The sequence below is a fragment of the Numida meleagris genome, chromosome Z (assembly GCF_002078875.1).
Source record: "Numida meleagris isolate 19003 breed g44 Domestic line chromosome Z, NumMel1.0, whole genome shotgun sequence".
NCBI classification, from domain to species: Eukaryota; Metazoa; Chordata; class Aves; order Galliformes; family Numididae; genus Numida; species Numida meleagris.
In genome coordinates this window covers 71,567,051-71,586,455 of record NC_034438.1, presented here as the reverse complement: position 1 = coordinate 71,586,455, position 19,405 = coordinate 71,567,051, and the positions used below count along the sequence as shown (strand labels likewise).

Here is a 19,405-nt window from a genome sequence, read left to right as displayed (position 1 = left end):
TTTGAATGCAGCTTGCCATGGAGATAATGTGAATACATCTACAAAGTGCTGCTATGGTTAAGATTTTATTTACAGAGTACTTGCACAAGTGAATAAAATTTCTGTGCAAATATGTTATTAGCATTTGCTTTTTATGATGAAAGCTTCAGCATACTCAATTGGGATAATATAGCCATTATACATAGGTCACTCCAAAGGTAATGCCTCCTATTTTTTCCATGGAAACAACAACGGATACAAAGGGCACAATAACACTGTTCAACAGAGCAAATTCTCTGCTACAAAACACTATCTTTCAAGATAGTCACCAGCAATAAGTGATTCACATTGATTAGATGATGAAGATGCTCTTCATATTGTGGCGTGACAGCTGTGCATGGCCATCTAGAACATGGCTTGTCTTTCGTGTCACTGTTTGCCACTGCTGAAACACACCACCCACCACCTCACTGTGCTCACATCAACTGTTTGGTCTCCATTAATGCTCATCAAGCGCTGATGAATGTCAATGGGTGCCATTTTTTCTGCATGAAGGAATTCAGTTCCACACCTTTGCTTCATACACACTTCCATGTCAGACACCATTCTGTCACACTGCCCCTCTGCTGCCATCTGTCACATGGCAACAACGTGGAATGGAATATTGGTGGGAAGTTCAACCTCTACTACCATACCACCAACAACTGTCTCTGATGTTGTGGGCCAATGTGACAAAATAGAAGGCATTACTTTCTGTTTCTGGAAGATGATAAAAGCTACTTACTTTGCTAAAATAAATTTCTTCTGTATGTGATGTGTCCATATCAACAGTATAAATATGGTCCCTGTAAACAAAGGCAAATGAATGCAAAGTCAAACGGAGTAGTAAAACCATTAACTTTCTATGAGGAGGTCTATCTGTGACAAGATAATCCATAATCCTTTGAAAAAAAAGATCACAGGTCTTACCAGGGAACACTACTGACAGCATTACCCGTTTCCCCCAGAAAAGCACTTCCATATATAATCTATACTTCCTTTTCTTAAGAAAGAAAAAAAAAAAGAAATTTTACAATACTCCAAAGCAAGATTATTTCCCAAAAAGAATTATTTGAACAAATAAAATTTTGGACAGAAGATGAGCTTTATATAATTTCGTAGTTTCTGTTCAATAGGACTTAGAACAAATGCCAGAATCTAGCATGCAGATGTTTTTCTGTATCTGAAATCAGATGCAATAGCCCTGTGACAGCCTTTGTCACCATTCTGGGCTAGCACTCACTGTGCATTTTTTAGCCATTTGGGGTTAAAAAAAAGGTTAATGCTTTTTTCTTTTTTTTTTTTAATCTAATTTCAGACGTGATAATTTGGCTGACAATATGCTAGCCAAAAGGCTGACAGCCATACAGCTCTTCCCAGGAATCCTCTCTTCACACACCGATAGCCAAACCAAACTGTAAAATACTCCTCTCAACAAAATCCACACTTCTTGCTTGCGTTTACTTTCCTGTTTTCCTGAGAGCCTGCTTCTTCCTATAATTAGCTGCCAATTTCTCTTTGGAAAGAGTAAATAGACTCAGCCTCTCAGGTAAAGAGATATTTTTAAACATCCTCTCCTGCATAAGCTGAGAATAAGGACATTTCCGTATGGAACCTAAGAAAAAGCCACCATCTGACAGCACCACACAACACCATACTAACAGCAACACGAAATTGGGAATGGAGAGAAAATACTGAGCCACCACATTTTTTTAATGCAACAACACTGTCTTTTTTTTCCAAATGCATGAAGCTATGCAGATGGAGAATGATCTCTGGCATTGGAGAGGTCTACATAGGAGTCTGCAGAGAGCAGAATACAGCATGTTTCCATTTTAGAAATTTCTGCTGTTAAGCCTAGTTTCACTTTTTTGGATTTTGCATAAATAGTGCTATCTCTCAAGTAAAGCAAACACAAAACACTGCCATAACAAGAACTAGCAACACTTCCCTCACACGGAGAAAAGAGGCAGCATAGTTGGAGGGAACCCGCTTTTAAAAGCCTCCTGCTGCTATGACACTTGAAGTTATTTGCTGCGTAAGATGCCAAACTGAGGAGTTGTGGGTTTTCTCCTCCAGACTCCGCAAAACCAGAACAGTCCTTTTCTTTCAAGATTAGTTTAATGCTTCCATTTATTATTGGCCTTACTTCACTGGCAGAGCAGTGGTCAGGGTTGGACTAAAACTACCTGTTAGTGTGGTATCAGCTTCACAGACTAGCACACAGCTCCCTTTTAATGTACATCTCCAATGCTGTAACTCCTACTACATAAAAGTGGGAACAGAGTCTCTTGAATTGCAAATTAGGTGCTGCTGGATTTCTAAAAACATTCTTCCAGCACAGCTCTTGATTGTAATGATCAGTCTTAGTTTACACTGGCTATGATTTTTTCTTTTGAAACAAGACAGTTAAAAATACAGTAGGAGTATTCAAAAAGGGGCTTGAGTTGTTTAGCTTCACTCTCAATTAAACATCTCCCTGGGGGCTTACCTTCTGGTTTAAGAAATAGCTGAAAGGAAAATCAAATGCTCAGTTACGGGATCATCTAAAGGAGGGTCAGTATCAGGCAAATTACATATCACTTTCTCATGCTACATTTGAAATAAAGTTGCTGGCAATGCCAGCAGAGAGGTGAAGTGCTGTCAGATGGTGAGGAAGGTTCTCCAGCCACAGACAGTATGGGATTGTCCTTGCTCTCTTTTTCCCACTGCTGCCCAAATCCTGCTATCTACTAGCTGTGGTATGTATACAGCTCGCTGCTAATTAAGTTATTCTAACACAAATTGACCTAATCCTAGAGCTTCCGTTTTTCCCACCTTCAGTCAGCAGAACTGAGTTTTGTTGCCATGGCATAGTCTTGCAGAGGAAGGGAATTTAAATAATGCCACTGGCTGTGCATGACCCTTGGCCGCTCAGAGACGTGTTTGAAAATGTGTAACAGCAAATGAGGAGGGAGCTGTCCCGATGCTTCATGGGCTTAGTAAACTCTTTCGTATGTACACATGAAGGATGACAGATAAAGTGGACAAAAGCAGCCACCACACAAGACAGCAGGAGGAGGTGGCATGGCAAAAAAGCATGTATTTGTGAATGTGTGAGAGATGGCAAGATGTTAGCCTTCCCATGAGAAAAAAGAAAACAGCTGCTCGTTTACAGACTGTACCTCAGACATCCTAGATGCAGAGCAACATGGTTTCAGGGCCTTTGGTTGAGTCACGTTAATTTATCTCTGCCTGATAATACAAAATAAAGCCTTTCCAAAGTGACACAGAATTATGCTTCATAGTAGCCAACACAGAAGTTGCATGCCCATACAACAAAAGAAGTGACTAACAGACAGAACGTATGCTCTGTGTCAGTCAATCAGAAATAAAGTGCCAGCAATTCTGAAACCTGAGTCTGCCCTCTCCTCCTGGAGGAGACTGCCTGTAAAGCAATGCGAGGTTTTCTAAAACAAGCAAATAAACAAGCAAAAAAAAAAAAAAAAAATCCACAACACCAGAAACTCCAAAACAAAACCTGTCAGCGTGTAATTGTTTGTTTTGACTGCTTTTCAGACAATGGTACAAATGTAAATTTAGCATGACTGTACTTCGATGAGTGAAAAAATGGTATGAAAGCAACACCTGGTATGATATCTAAGGGATTTGTGTTAGCTGCAGTTACGCTGCTGCCAAACTCTTTGAGAAACACCTTTGACTGTGTACACGCTTGCTTCAGTTTATAAGTATTCAATCTCTAGATGTATTACTGCCTCTGAAAGAGAAGCAATATTGCAGTTGTAAACTTTCATTCTCACTAACTATCAAAAGATGACTCCTTTTCTGAAGTTTATAACCAGATAAAAATTACCTTAGAATTTTAACTTATATCACACTAGTTTCTCAGCCCAGCAGGGATTTTATTCAGTAACATGTGGAGGGGGAAAATAATGTACCAAATTGTGTCTGAGTTACCAAAGGAAAAGAAATGCAAGATTTTTTGACCGTGTGTAAGTACAAAAGAGATTGCATCTTTACAATCTTTTTGTAGGTCAATAGGCCCAAGGAGCATAGGAGCACTCTCATTATAGTAAAATGTGTTATACAAACACATAGCTACAGAATACGTAAGAACACATAAATGTACACCAATACACATATTCTCCCCCAACTTTTTATTTTTTATATAACCTGTGCAGCAGTTTCATATACCAAAACGTTTAGGTGAGTTTTCCTGCTGTAAAGCTGCTTGCTTGGGCAATGCAACTCTAATTGCGTCAATCTTTCACTCTGGCAACAAACTATGAGTACAGCAGGGCAAAATCCACAAGAGCAGATTTACCACCTTCTCCCTGCAAATGATTTCCTCATTCAAAGGAAAACAAATAACGAAAGCAAAGGGAACTCAGCCATGAAAAGGAGGAAATCCTGCCACCACCTTCCAAACGTTTTCAGCCCACCCCCTGCCCTTGTGTGCTTGTTATCACACAGAAGGCGGCAGAAATGCCGTGCCCTGAGCTGGGGCCTCACAGTAGGGTCAGCACCACCTGCAAGGCGAGCCTGAATCCCTTGTGGAGGAGAGGAACCACGGTCCTGTGTCCTACAGCCACCTGTGGTATTCGATCTATACACTTAGCCAGGATTGAACGCAAGGAGAAAATGACGGGCTGGTCCTGGTCGCTCTTGGGAGAAGGCTCTGCTATGCAGAGCACAAGGCCTGAGACAGATGGCTGGCCTGGACATGAGGCCTGCACCACCTGGGAGGGGGGAGCAGTGTGATGGCCAGGCCGGGGACACCAGGAAAAAACAGCATTGAAAACAGCAAAAAACAAACTGGCAGCAATCATTAAAAAAAAAAAAAAAAAAATGTTATCTACTTAAAAAACTCAAACTCTGCAACACCTGGGTTTCAAGTCCTTGTCTCTTGTTGTTTTGTGGAATAAATGCTACGGCAGGGGAAACTGCAGGAAAACCAGCAGGGCATGGCATTAAGCCAGAGCCTCAAACTCTGCCACATGGATGAAATGTAAACTGGAGCATGTGAGAAGCCTGACAAAGCTGTGCTTAGCCTAAAGAGCTGCAATGCCTGGGTAGCTGAGCAGTTACAAGCGCAGTTTTCAAGCAGCCAAAGAAACAACCGTGTAAAAACAGCACCAGTGACTTGGCTGATGTAAAACAGGAATTACTCTCTACCGCAGGCCACATCTGATCGCTCAGAAGATGGGACGGAACTGCTCGATATGAAAGACAGGCAGCTCCTGGGGCCTTACACAGGGCTTTGAGGACAGGCTAGTGGTGAGGGGCTGACTGTTCAGCAGCCATTCCCTTACCTCCTGGCCATCCCACCCACCACCTCTCCTATATGCAGAAACAGCCTGACCTTCTGTAGCTCGCAGAAGGTTGCGTATTTCTGAGGCGCAGAAGGACCAGAAAATGAGAGGAAATAAGCTTCTGCTGGAGGGGGAGCTTTCCCAAACAGGATCTGGGTCCCAGAGCGCTTGAGCTGGGCTTCCTACCCTTGCTAATCTTGGCCCTTCCTGAATTCGCCCTGTTTCCATCAGGTAGTTCCCACTCGGAGATTGTCAGCCTCCTTTGCAAACATCAAGAGGGGAGAGGAAGCGTTACTGTTGGATCTGTGCCAGGCGGGCAGCTGTATAAATCGGTGCAGTGCCACTGAAGCTGGTAGTGCTACGCTGAGCTACGCTAACTAAATGAGTGGCTTGATCCACAATTTTTATAAAGAGGTATTTGTATCTGCACAGAATAGCAGTCCAAAAAAAATCCAACCAGCAAATTCAATTAACCTTTCTGAGTACATCAACAGAAGAGCAGCAAACATGCGTTTCTCCCCGACTCCCACCTTCTTGTTGCTGCTTTGTGGTACTGAAAATACGCCTAAACCAGCAACATTAAAGTTTAACGACTCTTATTCAAACATACATTTGTGCACTAGCAGAATCACTCTCTAAAACATATAATTAATTGAGTGCACGAGTGAAATTACAGAATGAAGATGGATTCTCTCCTCCACAGCACCAAACAATTTATTTTGCAAACTCTGTTTGCAAATTACTCAAAGGGAGGTGGAGCTATGGGAAAGAAGTCCTGAAAGGGATGGAGTGGTTTCTTGTAGAACTGAGCCTAAGCTGCCTGATTAACAAGGTGTCCAATACATCCTACTAAGAGGCTGCAAACCTCTGTCTGAGTGTGAGAAAATCCTAAAAATAACACACCCAGCAGAGAAAAACTTGGAATATCCTTCCTCTTTTCCCTCCTGTGCTGTGAGCAGCAAGGGAGGAATGGTGAAGCAGAGGACTACTGACCTAGCAGCAATGTAGAGGGTTCTGTTCATGACCGTGACCAGCTGGATGTCCAGCCGGTGCCTCTGCGTGGTGTTCCGTCCCGGCTTGTGACCCACAAACACCGGATACTGTCTTGTATCTGTGGGAAGTGAAGAAGAACAAGGTTCCAGAAAGAAAGCAAAAGACAAAATAGAATCACAAACTGAAACCATGCTAACATGGCAACGGCTGAAATCTGTGGTTTTTCTTCTCCCCCAGCATCACAGCCTAGGGTGAGAAGGTACTAGCACTGAAGGCTAAGGTTGCAAAGGAGAAAGTCATTATTTAGAAGACAAGAATTGTGAATTTCTTCAGAATGTAAAGCTGCTCTAGAGCTCTTGGCACAGAGATACATGGCACTTTCTCACAGTTTTTCTTTCACGGCTTGCAGACTTTAAATGCTGGCTCCTGGCTGCCAAAGTGTATCTAGCAGGACAAAGCTGTTTTACAGTGGCCCATCAATCATCACAATGACTGGATTAGTAGTGGTTAAAGCAAAAGACTTGGCACTGCATGGTTCAAATTGTCAGCTCAGTGGGTTTCCTACAGGATTGGACCAATACTGTAGAGCAGCAGTGGGGATTTCTGAGAAACCGTGGGTAACCACTACTCAAACTTTTTAAAATGAAAGTCACTGCATATTATTTTGGCAATCAGTCTGATACTGCAGTTCTGGAAACTGAACGACAATACTGACTGCAAGCCCTCTACTGATCTTATGCTATCATCCAGCCAGCTTCTTCCCCTTCTCTACCAATCAGCACAAGCGTTTAGACTGTCTCTACAACAGCAGTAATATTTTTGACCAAGAGCCACTTTGCTGTTAGATTGCATATGAATACATGATCACGACGTCTAGATGCACCAGCTAGGGAGTTAGACAGGTAAATGAAAAGACAAGAGGAGAATAAACCTCAGATGAGCATCATCATAATACAGAAGTGCCACCTGCATATATTCACAGAATCACAGACTGGCTGAGGGACCTCTGAAGGCCATTTGGTCTAATCCCCTGCTCAGAGTCACCAGAGCTAGCTGCCCAGGACCATGTCCAGGCAGCTTTTGAACATGTGCAAGAAGGGAGAATCCACAGACTGCCTGGGCAGCCTTTTGTAGCACTTAGTCATTGCACAGATTTGACTAGTATCAAGCCATACTTGAGCCATTTCCCCATCAGTATGTTTTTCCAGAAGACTGGAGCTATTTGAGGGAGCTTGATTCTTCAGAAACTCAGTTAGTGCATTGGTATTTTTCAGCTATTGTCCTCTAAAAGAACTCTCTCCGTCAAGTTTGGTTGAGGCACTGACTTTGACAGTACAGCTTTGGCAATGCACTTGAGAGTGTCGTGTGAGAAAGTCTGTTATCCAGATGCTGAGATCTCTTGGGGAAACAAATTAACAGAGTCCAGCCAGGACTTATGTTCAGAAGCTTAATGCTTCTGACCAAGACCTACATGCAAAATGCCAACTTCTAACCTTCAAGCTTTACTATATTCAGTTGTTTCCTCTGCAAGTCACTGATCTAACAGAAGCTGGGGCTTGCACATTCAAATCCATTTTAGCACACCACGATGGAGAGAAGTTATCCCACGTTTCACATGAACAATCAGCATAACCATTTGGAAGGTGAAAGTGCTGCTGCTGAAAGCCCTATGGTCACCCTAAATAAGTTTCAGTGGGCTTTTCTATAGTGCAATTCTGCCCTGTTCCAGTAATGCAGATGTCTATTAGCAGTTGGAGCACATCAACTACCTGGCAGAATCTGTCTTCCAGTTTAGTGTTACCCTAGGCAAGCAGGATTCTGGGCATCAAGGCCAATGCAAAGCATAGTAAGCAAGGACCCTCAGGAGATTCACATCAAAATCAAATTACTGGTCCAAAGGAGATTCAAATAGGAGTCTATTCATTGCTAACTTGCCGTTCCTTAGCACACTTTTACAGACTCACATGCTAAGTACTTCCTACTAAATATCTCAAACTTTGGGACTTCAGAAGACTTTTCTTTGGAGTAATTGTAATTGAGCTGTGGCAAATGTGAAAGAATCACTTATGTTAAATCTGACTTGCGTGGTAAAATCCATAGAAAGTTCTCCACCTGTTTTGTCAGCAAATCCCAGTACTGACTTGCAGCTGTCTGTGTTATCCTTGATTTTGGAGAGTCTGCCAACTAGTGTCAGTAAGAAAGAAGAGGGTTTCTGTTACAAAAGATTCTTTGTCTTATTTAAAAAAAAAAAATAATCATCTACATTTCTAGCCAAAAAGGGCAAATGTTAAAGTGGAATCCAGCAGAATTTCAAGAAGTAAGACTGGTTATTTGTATTAGCTCAACCAATTATGTTTCTAGAGCTCAGTTGTTTTAGTGTGCTATGGTGATACTCTGAGATGAGCCGCTGGTTACCCAGACCTACAGTTTCACAGGTCAGGTGAATAACTCCTTGATAATGGAGGGGGGAAAAAGGTTTCCTTCACTTGCTTCTGGATAAAACAAATATTTGGTCTGATTATGCTATCAAAGGATCTGTTTGAGAAGGAAAAAGCCTATGGCTTTGGAGAATCAAACAGCCCACCATCCAGCTGTCATAAGTCAACATAAAAAGTTCATGTTCTTATTATCTGAGAATGTAAATGGGTTGATCTGGGAGGGACGTGGAAAAATAACTTTATTTATTCACAGCATAATGAAATATTGTCAATTTGAAGTCTACTGATTGCTTATAAGCAAATGAAGGCCTCTCATACTTACAGTTGCCATGCGAAATACTGATTGGCTCAGAATCTTCTGGGAAACCAGCCCCAGCAAAGTGTAGCAGTGTGAAATATAGCAGCAAGGCTTCTGACCTCATAGTAGTTCAGCTGGGAGACTTTACTTCTTCACTTCACACTGTGGAAAATAAACAAAGGCTTAAGGGATTCAGTTTCAACCAGTGTACACAGAAACTCAAAAAGCATTAACAGAAAAGACAGAATTGTAGAATCATCATGTTTGGAAAAGACCTTCAAGATCATCAGGTCCAACCTCCAATTATGTTTCTCAAATACCTTCAGGGATTGGGATTCCACCCCTTCCCTTGTCAGCCTGTTCCAGTGCTTGACTATCATCTCTGTGAGAAATTCTTCCTAATGTCCAATCTATACCTCCCCTCGTGCAACTTAAGATGGTTTCCTCGTGTCCTATCAGTGGTCAACTGAGAAAATAGACCAAAACTCCCTCTGCTCCTCTTGAGTAGCTGGAGAGAGAAATAAGGACTTTCCTCAGCTTCTGCTTCTCCTGACTAAACAGTCCCCATTCTCCTGGCTATTACATATATGTGTCATTTTCTAGTCTCTTTTCTGCAATGTGATTGAGCAACTCAGTATCTTTCTTGCAGTGAGGGGCCCAAAACTGAACACAATGTAGAGAGAGCTTTCCCTCTCCTCAATCCTCTCCCTGTAACTGAGGAGGTATGATGAGCTTCAAAGAAGACACTGTCCAAGCAGTCCATTTCCCCCCTAGCCCATGCCCCAGCCCCATGCTCCAGTGGGTTCTTGGTTGAAGAGAGGCTTTACTGTCTATGGCAGTTGCTTATATGCAACAGAGAAACTTTATGCCCTGCACTGATCAACAGCTGACATGTACTGAGATTGTACACTCTTTGGCTTGCATAATTAGATGATGACATACGCAATAAATAAATAAAAAACGCACTACAGTGTTCTGGTTAAGAAGAGATTAAGGGTTATGCTGCAGGACTGATTCATGTCCCGTGGAGCAGTGAATCAAGTGAAGAAACACAGAAAGAGCTTGATGGAGCATGCAGAACATGTCAGTGGGTTTTGGCAGAAAAATATGTACCCATAAATTCAGGTGCCATAAAACCAATACCCCAACTTGTGATAAAATAAGGGAGAGCAGAACTGTCTAAAACCAGCATTTTTCCCTTGCGTTCCACCAATGCATTCACTCATTCACATTTCATGTATAAAAATATCCCTAAATCTTGAATATGAAAGGAACCACAGGAGCCTTTAGATACAATGAAAGAAAACAGTGCATAATACAGTAAGTAGCTCATAATTCCCAGGCAAATTTCACACAGGCATTGATCTGCAGGGGAAATTGGTGTAAAAGTGGGGTTTTCTTTTCATCCCTTCCAGAGTTTCAAAACTCTGATGCTATCTGCCAAAGATTCCTTTTGAACAAAGGTATTTTACAGCAGCCTGTCAGTCACTCCAGATTCACGGGCAGAAAGTCAAACTTCATAACTGGCATAGTCTTTGAAACTTAATTTGGAAAACAACATGCTAACTTGCCCTCCTGCAACATCATTCAATATTAGGTAACTATGTCTCCTTTCTCTATACCAAAAAAAAAAAAAAAAAAAGTATTAGCATGTCTTCAGTGTTATATTTTCATTTGCAGTTTCACAGACATAGCTGATTTCTCATTGCATATCCAATTCAAAATGTCACAATAATTAATTTCCCTTATTATATACTTGCTTTTAAGTAAATTTTCTGCTCCTCTAACTGCACTGGAATAGAGAATCTGTTGTAGTGTAATATAGTTCATAAGGACAAATGATTCATTGTACTCTGTGTTTGACTATTACTCAAACATAAATTGGAAACTTGGCTGATTCTCTATTTTGATTAACAAAATAACTGAGAGACTGAGTTAAGCTGAGACTAAAGAAAAAAAAATGAATGTGAGGCAATGACTGACACGAGCAAAGTGTGAGAGGGATGGCAAAGAATAAAAGCAGCAACAATAAATTCAGCACAATAGAGAAATGTCTGTCTATTATACCTAATATGAGAATGCATTCTGGAAGATAGCACATACAAGCCCCAAGAGAAGCCCTCCTATCCAGCACCGGTTAGGATGATAGCTATGTATGATTACTGACACAGCTATGCTGGCCTGCAGATGCTTTCTTTGCCTGTTTTCCCCCATTTATCTCTTTAATCACCTCTTACATTTTGTCTTTACTGCTAGCACTTCAGTGCAGGAAGTTTCTTTCTATTTCCATGCCAAGCGAAACCTCATTTGGGATCCTTAGGGAAGCCCGATGTAGAAAGTAGGAGCAGAAGTAAATACAGTACTTTGAAATACAGAACTTTGAACCTCCAAAAGTTTGAATTAGAGGTACGGTACACATTAAGTGGATTAATTTCTTTCTCTTCACACAGTTCTTTGAAATCTTAGTACACAAATTAATTTGAATTATTTTCTTGAAACTGTTACAGTCCAGTGCAAAACTTTTCTGAAAGGCACCCGTGCAGCAACAGTTTAACAGGAAGTAACTTATGAAGCAATCCAGTTCTTCCTCTTGAGCCTTCTTCACCCACATTATCAGTCTGCAGGCTGGCAATTCAGACCACCATGCTCACAGTGAGACTGACTCTGCAGCAGCAGAACAGCCGCATGCTGCTGCTCCCTATCAGCACATCCTACTTTTTCTACGTGTTCCTACCAGGAAGGCATAAAGGTACTGTACACATACTGTTGCCACTTCATCTTAGAGCCTGAAAAACTTTTCTTGTGGGTGGTTTTACACCATCACTCCCTTCTTCTCATTAAAACATATGCACTGTTCCACATAAATATATACCAGAGACCTCTGCCAGGGGAATGAACAGAATCCAACTAACTTATGCTGTCACTTTATGCACACATTACTGGACCATACCTTTTTTCTTTTACCTGAAAAGAGTTAGCTAACAAATGAGCTGTTATATTGCCTTCTAACAAAGATTAGATCAGTAGGTTCTGAGTATGGAATTCTCTGTCACTCTTACAGGTACCTCCTGTGGAGGAAAAGAAGGGAGGAGAGAGAAGAAGAAGAGCAATTCCTTGTTGCTGTAGTACTGACACCCTTGTTGGAATTCACACAAAGCAAATGAAGAAGGCCTGCTTTGATCTGTCTGCATTTGGAGTAGACTGCGAATCTGTACCAATGTCTATGCCAATGAAGTAACACTGAATAGGACACGTTACATCTAAAGGAAGTTTTCTGCAAGCAAATTCAAGCATAATGCTATTTTTGCTGTTCTAACAATGGTGGAAAGATCTGCACCGTTAGAGTGGAATTTCAGGTAAGTGCTGATTTGAGAAAGTTACCCTTATTTTTAGGACAAACATCCTTTTCAGCAGGTCCTCAACTCTGGTTGGGCTCTTGGGAGTGATGCAAATGTTCTCATGCACAACTGTGCTGAAGAAACTTCCTAATCAAAAACGCTTCTAAGCACAGTGGTGCAGGAAGCAAGAGCAGATAGGTGGTGATGCCAGGGCAGTACAGGTATCACCTCAAAATAAACATTTTGTAGATGTCCGTGGAGAGACCTTCTGCCAATGTAAGCCACTGTAGTTCACTCTGACTTTCACTAAGCCATGGGTGTCCAACCTTTGGGCTTGCCTGGCCTGCACTGAGTGAAGAGGAATCGTCACATATGTAGGCTGCTCCAAAAGTAATGCCTCCTATTAATTTCCATGGAAACTATAATAGATACAATCAGCACAGTAACTGTTTGATAGAGCACATTCTCAGCGACAAAATGCTGTTTTTCAACACAGTCACCATCATTAGCTATGCATTTTTGCCATCGATGAACAAGAGCCTGCATGCAGTGCTCATCAAAATCTGCTCGAGCAGAGGTGACTCACGGTCACTGTCACTGCTGCTGGAACGCACCACCCATTGCCTCACTGTGTTCCCATCCATTGGTTGGTCTCCACAAAAACTCAGCAAGTGTCAATGAATGTCAATGGATGCAACTTTTTCTGCACAGACGAATTCAATTCCAGACCTTTGCTTCATATGCACTTCCATGTCAGATGCCATTTTGTCACAGTGCCTCCCATCTGTCATCTGTCACACAGCAACAGACTGAAATGGAATACTGGTGGGAAGGTTCAACCTCTGCTGCCATACCACCAACATCTACCTCTAATTTTGTGGGTCAACAGGATAAATAGGAGGCATTACTTTTGGAGCAGCCATTGTAAAATACGTATTACAGTTAATGCATATAAGTGACAAAATTTATTTTAACTGTTAATATTTTTATCAGAACATTAAAAAATGAGAGCAACAAAAACATAGAACTCGTGGGACATTTGACCACGCTTTTGTGAAACTACCACATCAGCCTGGTTTGATGGCAGTGGTTGCAATTCTTAGTGTGTTCTCAATGTGTTCATCATACATTTCTGATGAAATTTTACTGTACTACTTCATCCTTGACAATAATTGTTCAAAATGCGTGTACTGCCCAAAAGTGATGACATGAATAAGGAGTGATTGTGAAGTGAGGGACATCTTTCTCTGGTAAGGCAGGTCTTACACAAGTCTAGGAGAGATACACAAACACATTTTTGAGCTGAATATCTGATTGCAACTCTACACATTCCATTTGAAAATTTGCAGATCATGTATTGAGTTGACTGGAAATGGAATCACAAATATAAATTGATGATTTATTCAGCAATCTTAAAACCTATTCTCAAATTCCTTTATGAAAACAGAAAGCAAGGTTGCATATTTTAATTTGTTCACAGGAATGTGTTTAGTCACTGTGTCTAAATGCATACAATTATTTGCCATAACTTGAGCCTGTACTGCAATGCATCCTTCCCATGTTCTGCTTGCAGCCCAGACTGTGCCAATTGCACACCAATGTTTGGTTGTCATTGAGTGATGAGTGCATGCCCATGATGGCGCAGGGCGGAAGACAGCTGCCTTGTGAGCTGTGCTGGTCTGTATGCTCTAGTAGTCACAAGAAGAGTGAGTTGTGGCACTGCTCTTTCCTTAGCAGACCCCTGGAATACAACCTTGGCAGTAGACCGTTCATGTCTAATGCATGACTTGTAGCAATTAAGCTGATGGCATAGACCAGATTTCTTCCAAGCTTCAAAAAGCCAACTAATCTGCTTTTTCCATTCCTAAGACTAAAACAAATACAACTTCATACAAGATACTTCGGTGCTCAGATTCTTCTTTCTGAAGTTGGTGACTTCAGATACCAATGCAATATGACCTTTTCTTGTTATTCTATGATCCTTCCTTTTTTCCATAATGTAATTAAGTATAAATAAACTATATAAACTCTTAATACAAATGTAAATCAAAGTTTCGCCTTCTTAGCTATAATGCATTCTTCTGATTGTATAGTGCAGTCCAAAAGGGAATCAATCAGCTCTGAGTAGGATACCAGTACAATGCAATTGCTATTACATTTACTTGACCTTACTCAAAACTTCCTTACAAATGTGAATATTCATATGTATGTAGAGATAAATGTATACATATATGTAGAAATACAGATATATTATACTGTCTCTCAACACATGTGCGTCACACAACATGATTAATTTGGTAAAAATCATGCTGCTGGTATGAAGGAGTTTCTGAAGTTTCATGAAAGTAATGATCATTCAAAATCAAAGAGAAAAGTCTGCTTTTTCTCAACCACATTCCCTTCCTGGCTTATAGAATCAAGCCAGTGAGAAGCCAGTATGATGAGCACTACTTTCTTCTACCTGAACTTTAGAAAACAACAATCTGCATGAATATAGAATGACTGCTTGGCCAAGGAAATGATCACATGGCTACTGCAAGGCTACCCTCATAACAGGGCTATTGTATTTGGAACTAGTAAACTCCGGCAAGGTTAGATCCATCACACAAAAAGTCTTACATGGAAGTGCTAACTCCCTGGTAAGATCCATAAAGGTGTATGGCCATAGTTGATCTCGAGCACAAATTCAGCAGCAACAGCAATGACACATCTACAAATAACTATCAGAAGAGACACTCTTCCATGTTACCAAAACTCCCATCTTGCTGCCTTGGCCTCACGCTATGTTCTGTTACTCCTGTAAAAACCCAAGTAAAATCAGAGTATGTAACCGTGACAAAACTTTCCCATGACACACTAAGCCTAATCAGTAATGGACAGATCTTGTTATACTCATTTCTTACAGACTTTCTTTATACTATGATGGGATGTGTTCACACAGAACAGCTGCACTTCAATCCACACATTATTAGGCTTAATGTGAGAATTACCAGTTAAAACAGAATGGCCTGTGTTAGGCATGAACCAAGACCAGAAAACTTAATGGCCATAAAAAACCATGACAGTCTTAAAATCCTTTATTTCTACAAACAAGTAGTAATGACTTACCCTCCTTCAACAGCCTAGAAGTATAGTAAAAAGGAATAGTATTTAACCAAATAGCGAGGAAACAAAAAATTGAAGCTTGATGCATTTGAATTACTGTATAAGAAAAAACACACGACCAGAAAAAGTAGCAGCAAACCCTCAAAATACTCAACAAATAGCCCATCTTATTACATTCATCGTCTCTTCCACTAGGAAAAGCAGAACAACCCCCCAAAAAATGGCAGGAGAGAAAATAACTTGAGTTGTGTAAGAGGTGAAAAATAAATGAGATTTTCTGGCAATAACAGCTTTAAAAGCATGCGAGTGAATCAGACATTGTCTCACTGGAAGAGACTTAGAGAACAAGATCTACCTATTCGTACATAAAAAGCACATACTGATCCACACACGTGCGCACAAATGCTTTGCCATGCTGAAGGCACGGTGCAGAAACCAGCCACCCAACCTGAATTCTATTCCCTACCACAGTACAGATTAGCCATCTGACGCTAAGCAAGCAACCTCTGCCTCCTCTGGCTTACCAAGCCTTTGAAAATCTGAGTGGAGGATGCTGTTACTATTTATCCTTTTAAATTCACAGTTCCTAGAAAGTGAAAGACGAGAGTTCTGTGCAAGTTGGGGAAAGGAATTAGTAAGAACATGACAATGACAACAACAACAACAGCAGCAATGACAACAAGAAGACAGGAATACAACCTGCAGGCTGCAGCTTCCATACAACGAGGGCAGCTAGGCCAGTGCTGTGGAGCTGCTCTGGAGTGCATTCTTTGTCTGTGTCTATTTGGGTGGTGGGCTGACCACCCCACAAGCACCTCATGTGGCTGCACGTGGCAGCAGAAGGGATCGTGCAAGATGCCCAGGCTGAACAGTGCCATGGGATCAGGCAGATGTGAGTGAACAAAAGCTCAGCGAGTGCTTGGGGAGCTCTCAAGACAGGAGAGACAAGTGGCTCACAGCAAGATACAGCATGGAGTGCCAGACATGATAACTGAATTGGCACTTGGCAAGGCAATGGCCAGGTTGGCCAACTCATTTTCTCTTGCCGTTGCCCTAACTAGTCGTTGCTGCTCAGCCACCTAAATGGTGGTGCAGATGGCCACAGAGACTTAATGCCAGCTCTGTGCCCATCACCACTACCAACATCTTTTTGTGACCAGCAGTGCCACCATCATTCATCTTTCCTCTCCTGTCCCACTCCTGTTGTCTCTACAGCTGGCTGTTCATTTCATGTGGCCAAAAAAGCACTCTAGCACTCCAGGTATCTGGCCCTTATACAAAGAAGGCTGGTGTGTGAACGCATTGGGCGATCACCACCTGGTAGCTCAGGGCCTTTCCTGAATGCTGGGAGGTAGGCAGTGCCCAGGGGAGGCTCCCACTCCCCCAACATCCCTTTTGACCCTTATTTATGTGTGTGAAGCTCATCCCCCCTAACTTTCTCTGCATATCAGAGAGTTTTCCCTGACTGTAAGAGGAATGCATGGGTGCCCTCTGCTATACATGCTTTACGGCCATGTTAATTGGATTCAGCACTGCTTACTCATTGCCCAGCTGCTGTGGGCTGCACGCCAGATGTGACAATTAGGCCCAAGGGAAAGACACCAACGAGAGCAATTTTGCCTCATACAGCAATCAACAGCGTCTACCTTTATTAGAAAGAATAATACAAACTTTATTACCAGTTGGATGAAACAGACACGGGGGCCACGCAGAACTTCCCCTTGCGATCTGCCAAATTTATGCAAAGCAAAGTTCTTTTCCAGTGAGTTTCAGGGGTATCTGCTTATTTTGTTCAGGTCTATGCAAACATGAGTCCTCACCAGCTTTCCTCTGCCTTTTTTTGCCGCACTACAAGGCCATACATCAAGCACTGTAATGTCAGCTATGATACGTAACATCATTACCTTCTGCCTCGGTAAGCGATAAGCTGAAAAGATTTGGACAACCCTCAGGCAGAACTGATGAACCTCGGCCTGCAGAACGATAGTAGCAGGTGTCAAGTCAGTAGGCAAAACTCAGCATGCCTAATGCTATCAACCTGTCTTGTCAAGATCAACATTACTGTTTGATCCAGTGCAGTATGAAGAGAAAACAAGGAACAAATGGAGGCCTAAACAGGAGAAATCTTCTGCTGACCCGGGCAAGATATCCCTGATGAATGCAGCGTTAATAGGATGCTGTTGTTCAGAGAGAGAACAGTCAGATGGAAGATGAACATCTCCCAGATGGAATTAGAAGCATCTCAGGCCTATCGATTTTGGTTGTAACCTTCACTGTAAACAGTCCACGGGGGCCTCATCAGCCACCTGTTCAGTGATATTTGCATTGAAATATAGAGCCAAAGCAAATGAGAAAATGGCCACGGTTCCTTGCTGAAGCATCTGCGCTTTTCCATCCCTCTGTCTATGCATCACGAGGAATAGCAAAGGTACATGTTTTAGAGGAAAGGGTAACAACAGTGGCACAAGCTCCCTCACACAGCACCAGAAACAATGAACACACCATTTGTTACGATGTTGATGGTGGTGGTAGCAGTATTATATCATGCAATATTTCACTTTCTAATAATTGCTCAATTTTATACTGAAATCACGCTTGCCAAAACTGGGAGGAAAGCCATCTGTGCCTGGAAGATGACTGCCAAAAACATTTGCAATTTTATTTTGGGGTTATAAACCTGCAGAATGGAACAAAGGCAATGCCTAAATAATCCTTCTCACTCACCACCCCCAACCACGTACAGCAACAGACCTAACCCTGAAACAGCTTAGCTCGTCTTTTCAAAGATGTCTTTATTATTTTTAAAAGCCTCACATTTAAGAGACAAAAATTGCTCTACTGATTATTTGTGGGACTTCAGCAAACTTCTGTCAAGGTTTTGAATAGATTTAAGGGTTAAATGCAGCAATCACTGCCTTTTGAAAGGAGAGAACGCCATCTCTAATATATAATCTGCTGTTTCATCTCAGCATGCTTAATAGAAAACAGATACACCACCAGCAACACCATTACTTTCCCTAGCCCTCACTTTGCCTGGGAAATATCAGTGCCTGTCAGCTGATCTTCCATTCTCTCAGCTAATAGATGGAACAGAAATTATGTAGCTGTAGGTGACCCAAAGCTATCATGGGAGGGAAACATGGCCTCCTTTTGTTTTCCTCTCCTTTTAGATAACAAAGACGAAACACGGAGCCTGCTGTATTTTCACAGCAATATTGACAATTGTCACTGGTTAAAAGTTTGACACAGTCCCGCAGACATTGTCCCAGCTGCCATGCATCTGCTATAAATGTAACATTAGGGTCAAGCAGTTCTCCTAAATCAGTCTCTCCAGGTCAGCCAGATTTCCTCAGTTCCTCAGCATTTGCCTCCTTTCACTGCTGGTATGTACTTAAATGGATTCCAGCCCTTCTTCATCCTCCCTCCAGAAAGAAGCCTTAAATTACAAATCCTCTTATGTCTGTGTAACAGATCAAATTGATATGTAAGAGCTGAGGTTAACGCTGAAAAAAAAGTCAGGATCCCATAGAACATATTGTTGGGCTTAAAGCACCTAATTGCTGCTTATCGTAACAACAGAAACCTCTACATTGCTTTTGTTGGTTTTTTGCTTGTTGGTTTCTAATGCAAGAAGCGTGATGCTAACTCTTCAAGCATGATCTCCAGCTGTATTCTTCAAGCAACTTATTTGGAATGAAAGTGATGGGCACTATTTTAAAGTGACAAGACAGCAGAGAAATGCAGATCCTCACATGTAAGTCAGCTGTTAAATAATCAGACCACACTGCTTAGCTTTGTTGCAATTGGACTAGCTTCAGCCGAAAATACATTTCTGCAGAAATTGACTCAATAACACGCCTTCATTTACCCTGAGTGAAATAGCAAGTTCTGCCAGGCTGTTTT

At 41.7% G+C, this 19,405-nt stretch overlaps 1 protein-coding gene across 6 annotated transcripts in view; it reads right to left on the bottom strand.

Annotated features, from left to right (window-relative positions):
* The window catches only part of SEMA6A (semaphorin 6A), a 113,861-nt gene that overhangs the window by 53,624 nt on the left and 40,832 nt on the right, over positions 1-19,405 (bottom strand). For all 6 annotated transcript variants that reach the window (XM_021380551.1, XM_021380554.1, XM_021380555.1 and 3 more), the window contains exons 2-4: positions 9,084-9,221; positions 6,324-6,441; positions 764-824 (exon numbers count right to left, since the gene is read on the bottom strand). In XM_021380551.1, the coding sequence (XP_021236226.1) occupies positions 764-824; positions 6,324-6,441; positions 9,084-9,183 (279 nt within the window). In that variant the 5' untranslated portion in view covers positions 9,184-9,221. The remainder of the gene's footprint in view (positions 1-763; positions 825-6,323; positions 6,442-9,083; positions 9,222-19,405) is intronic.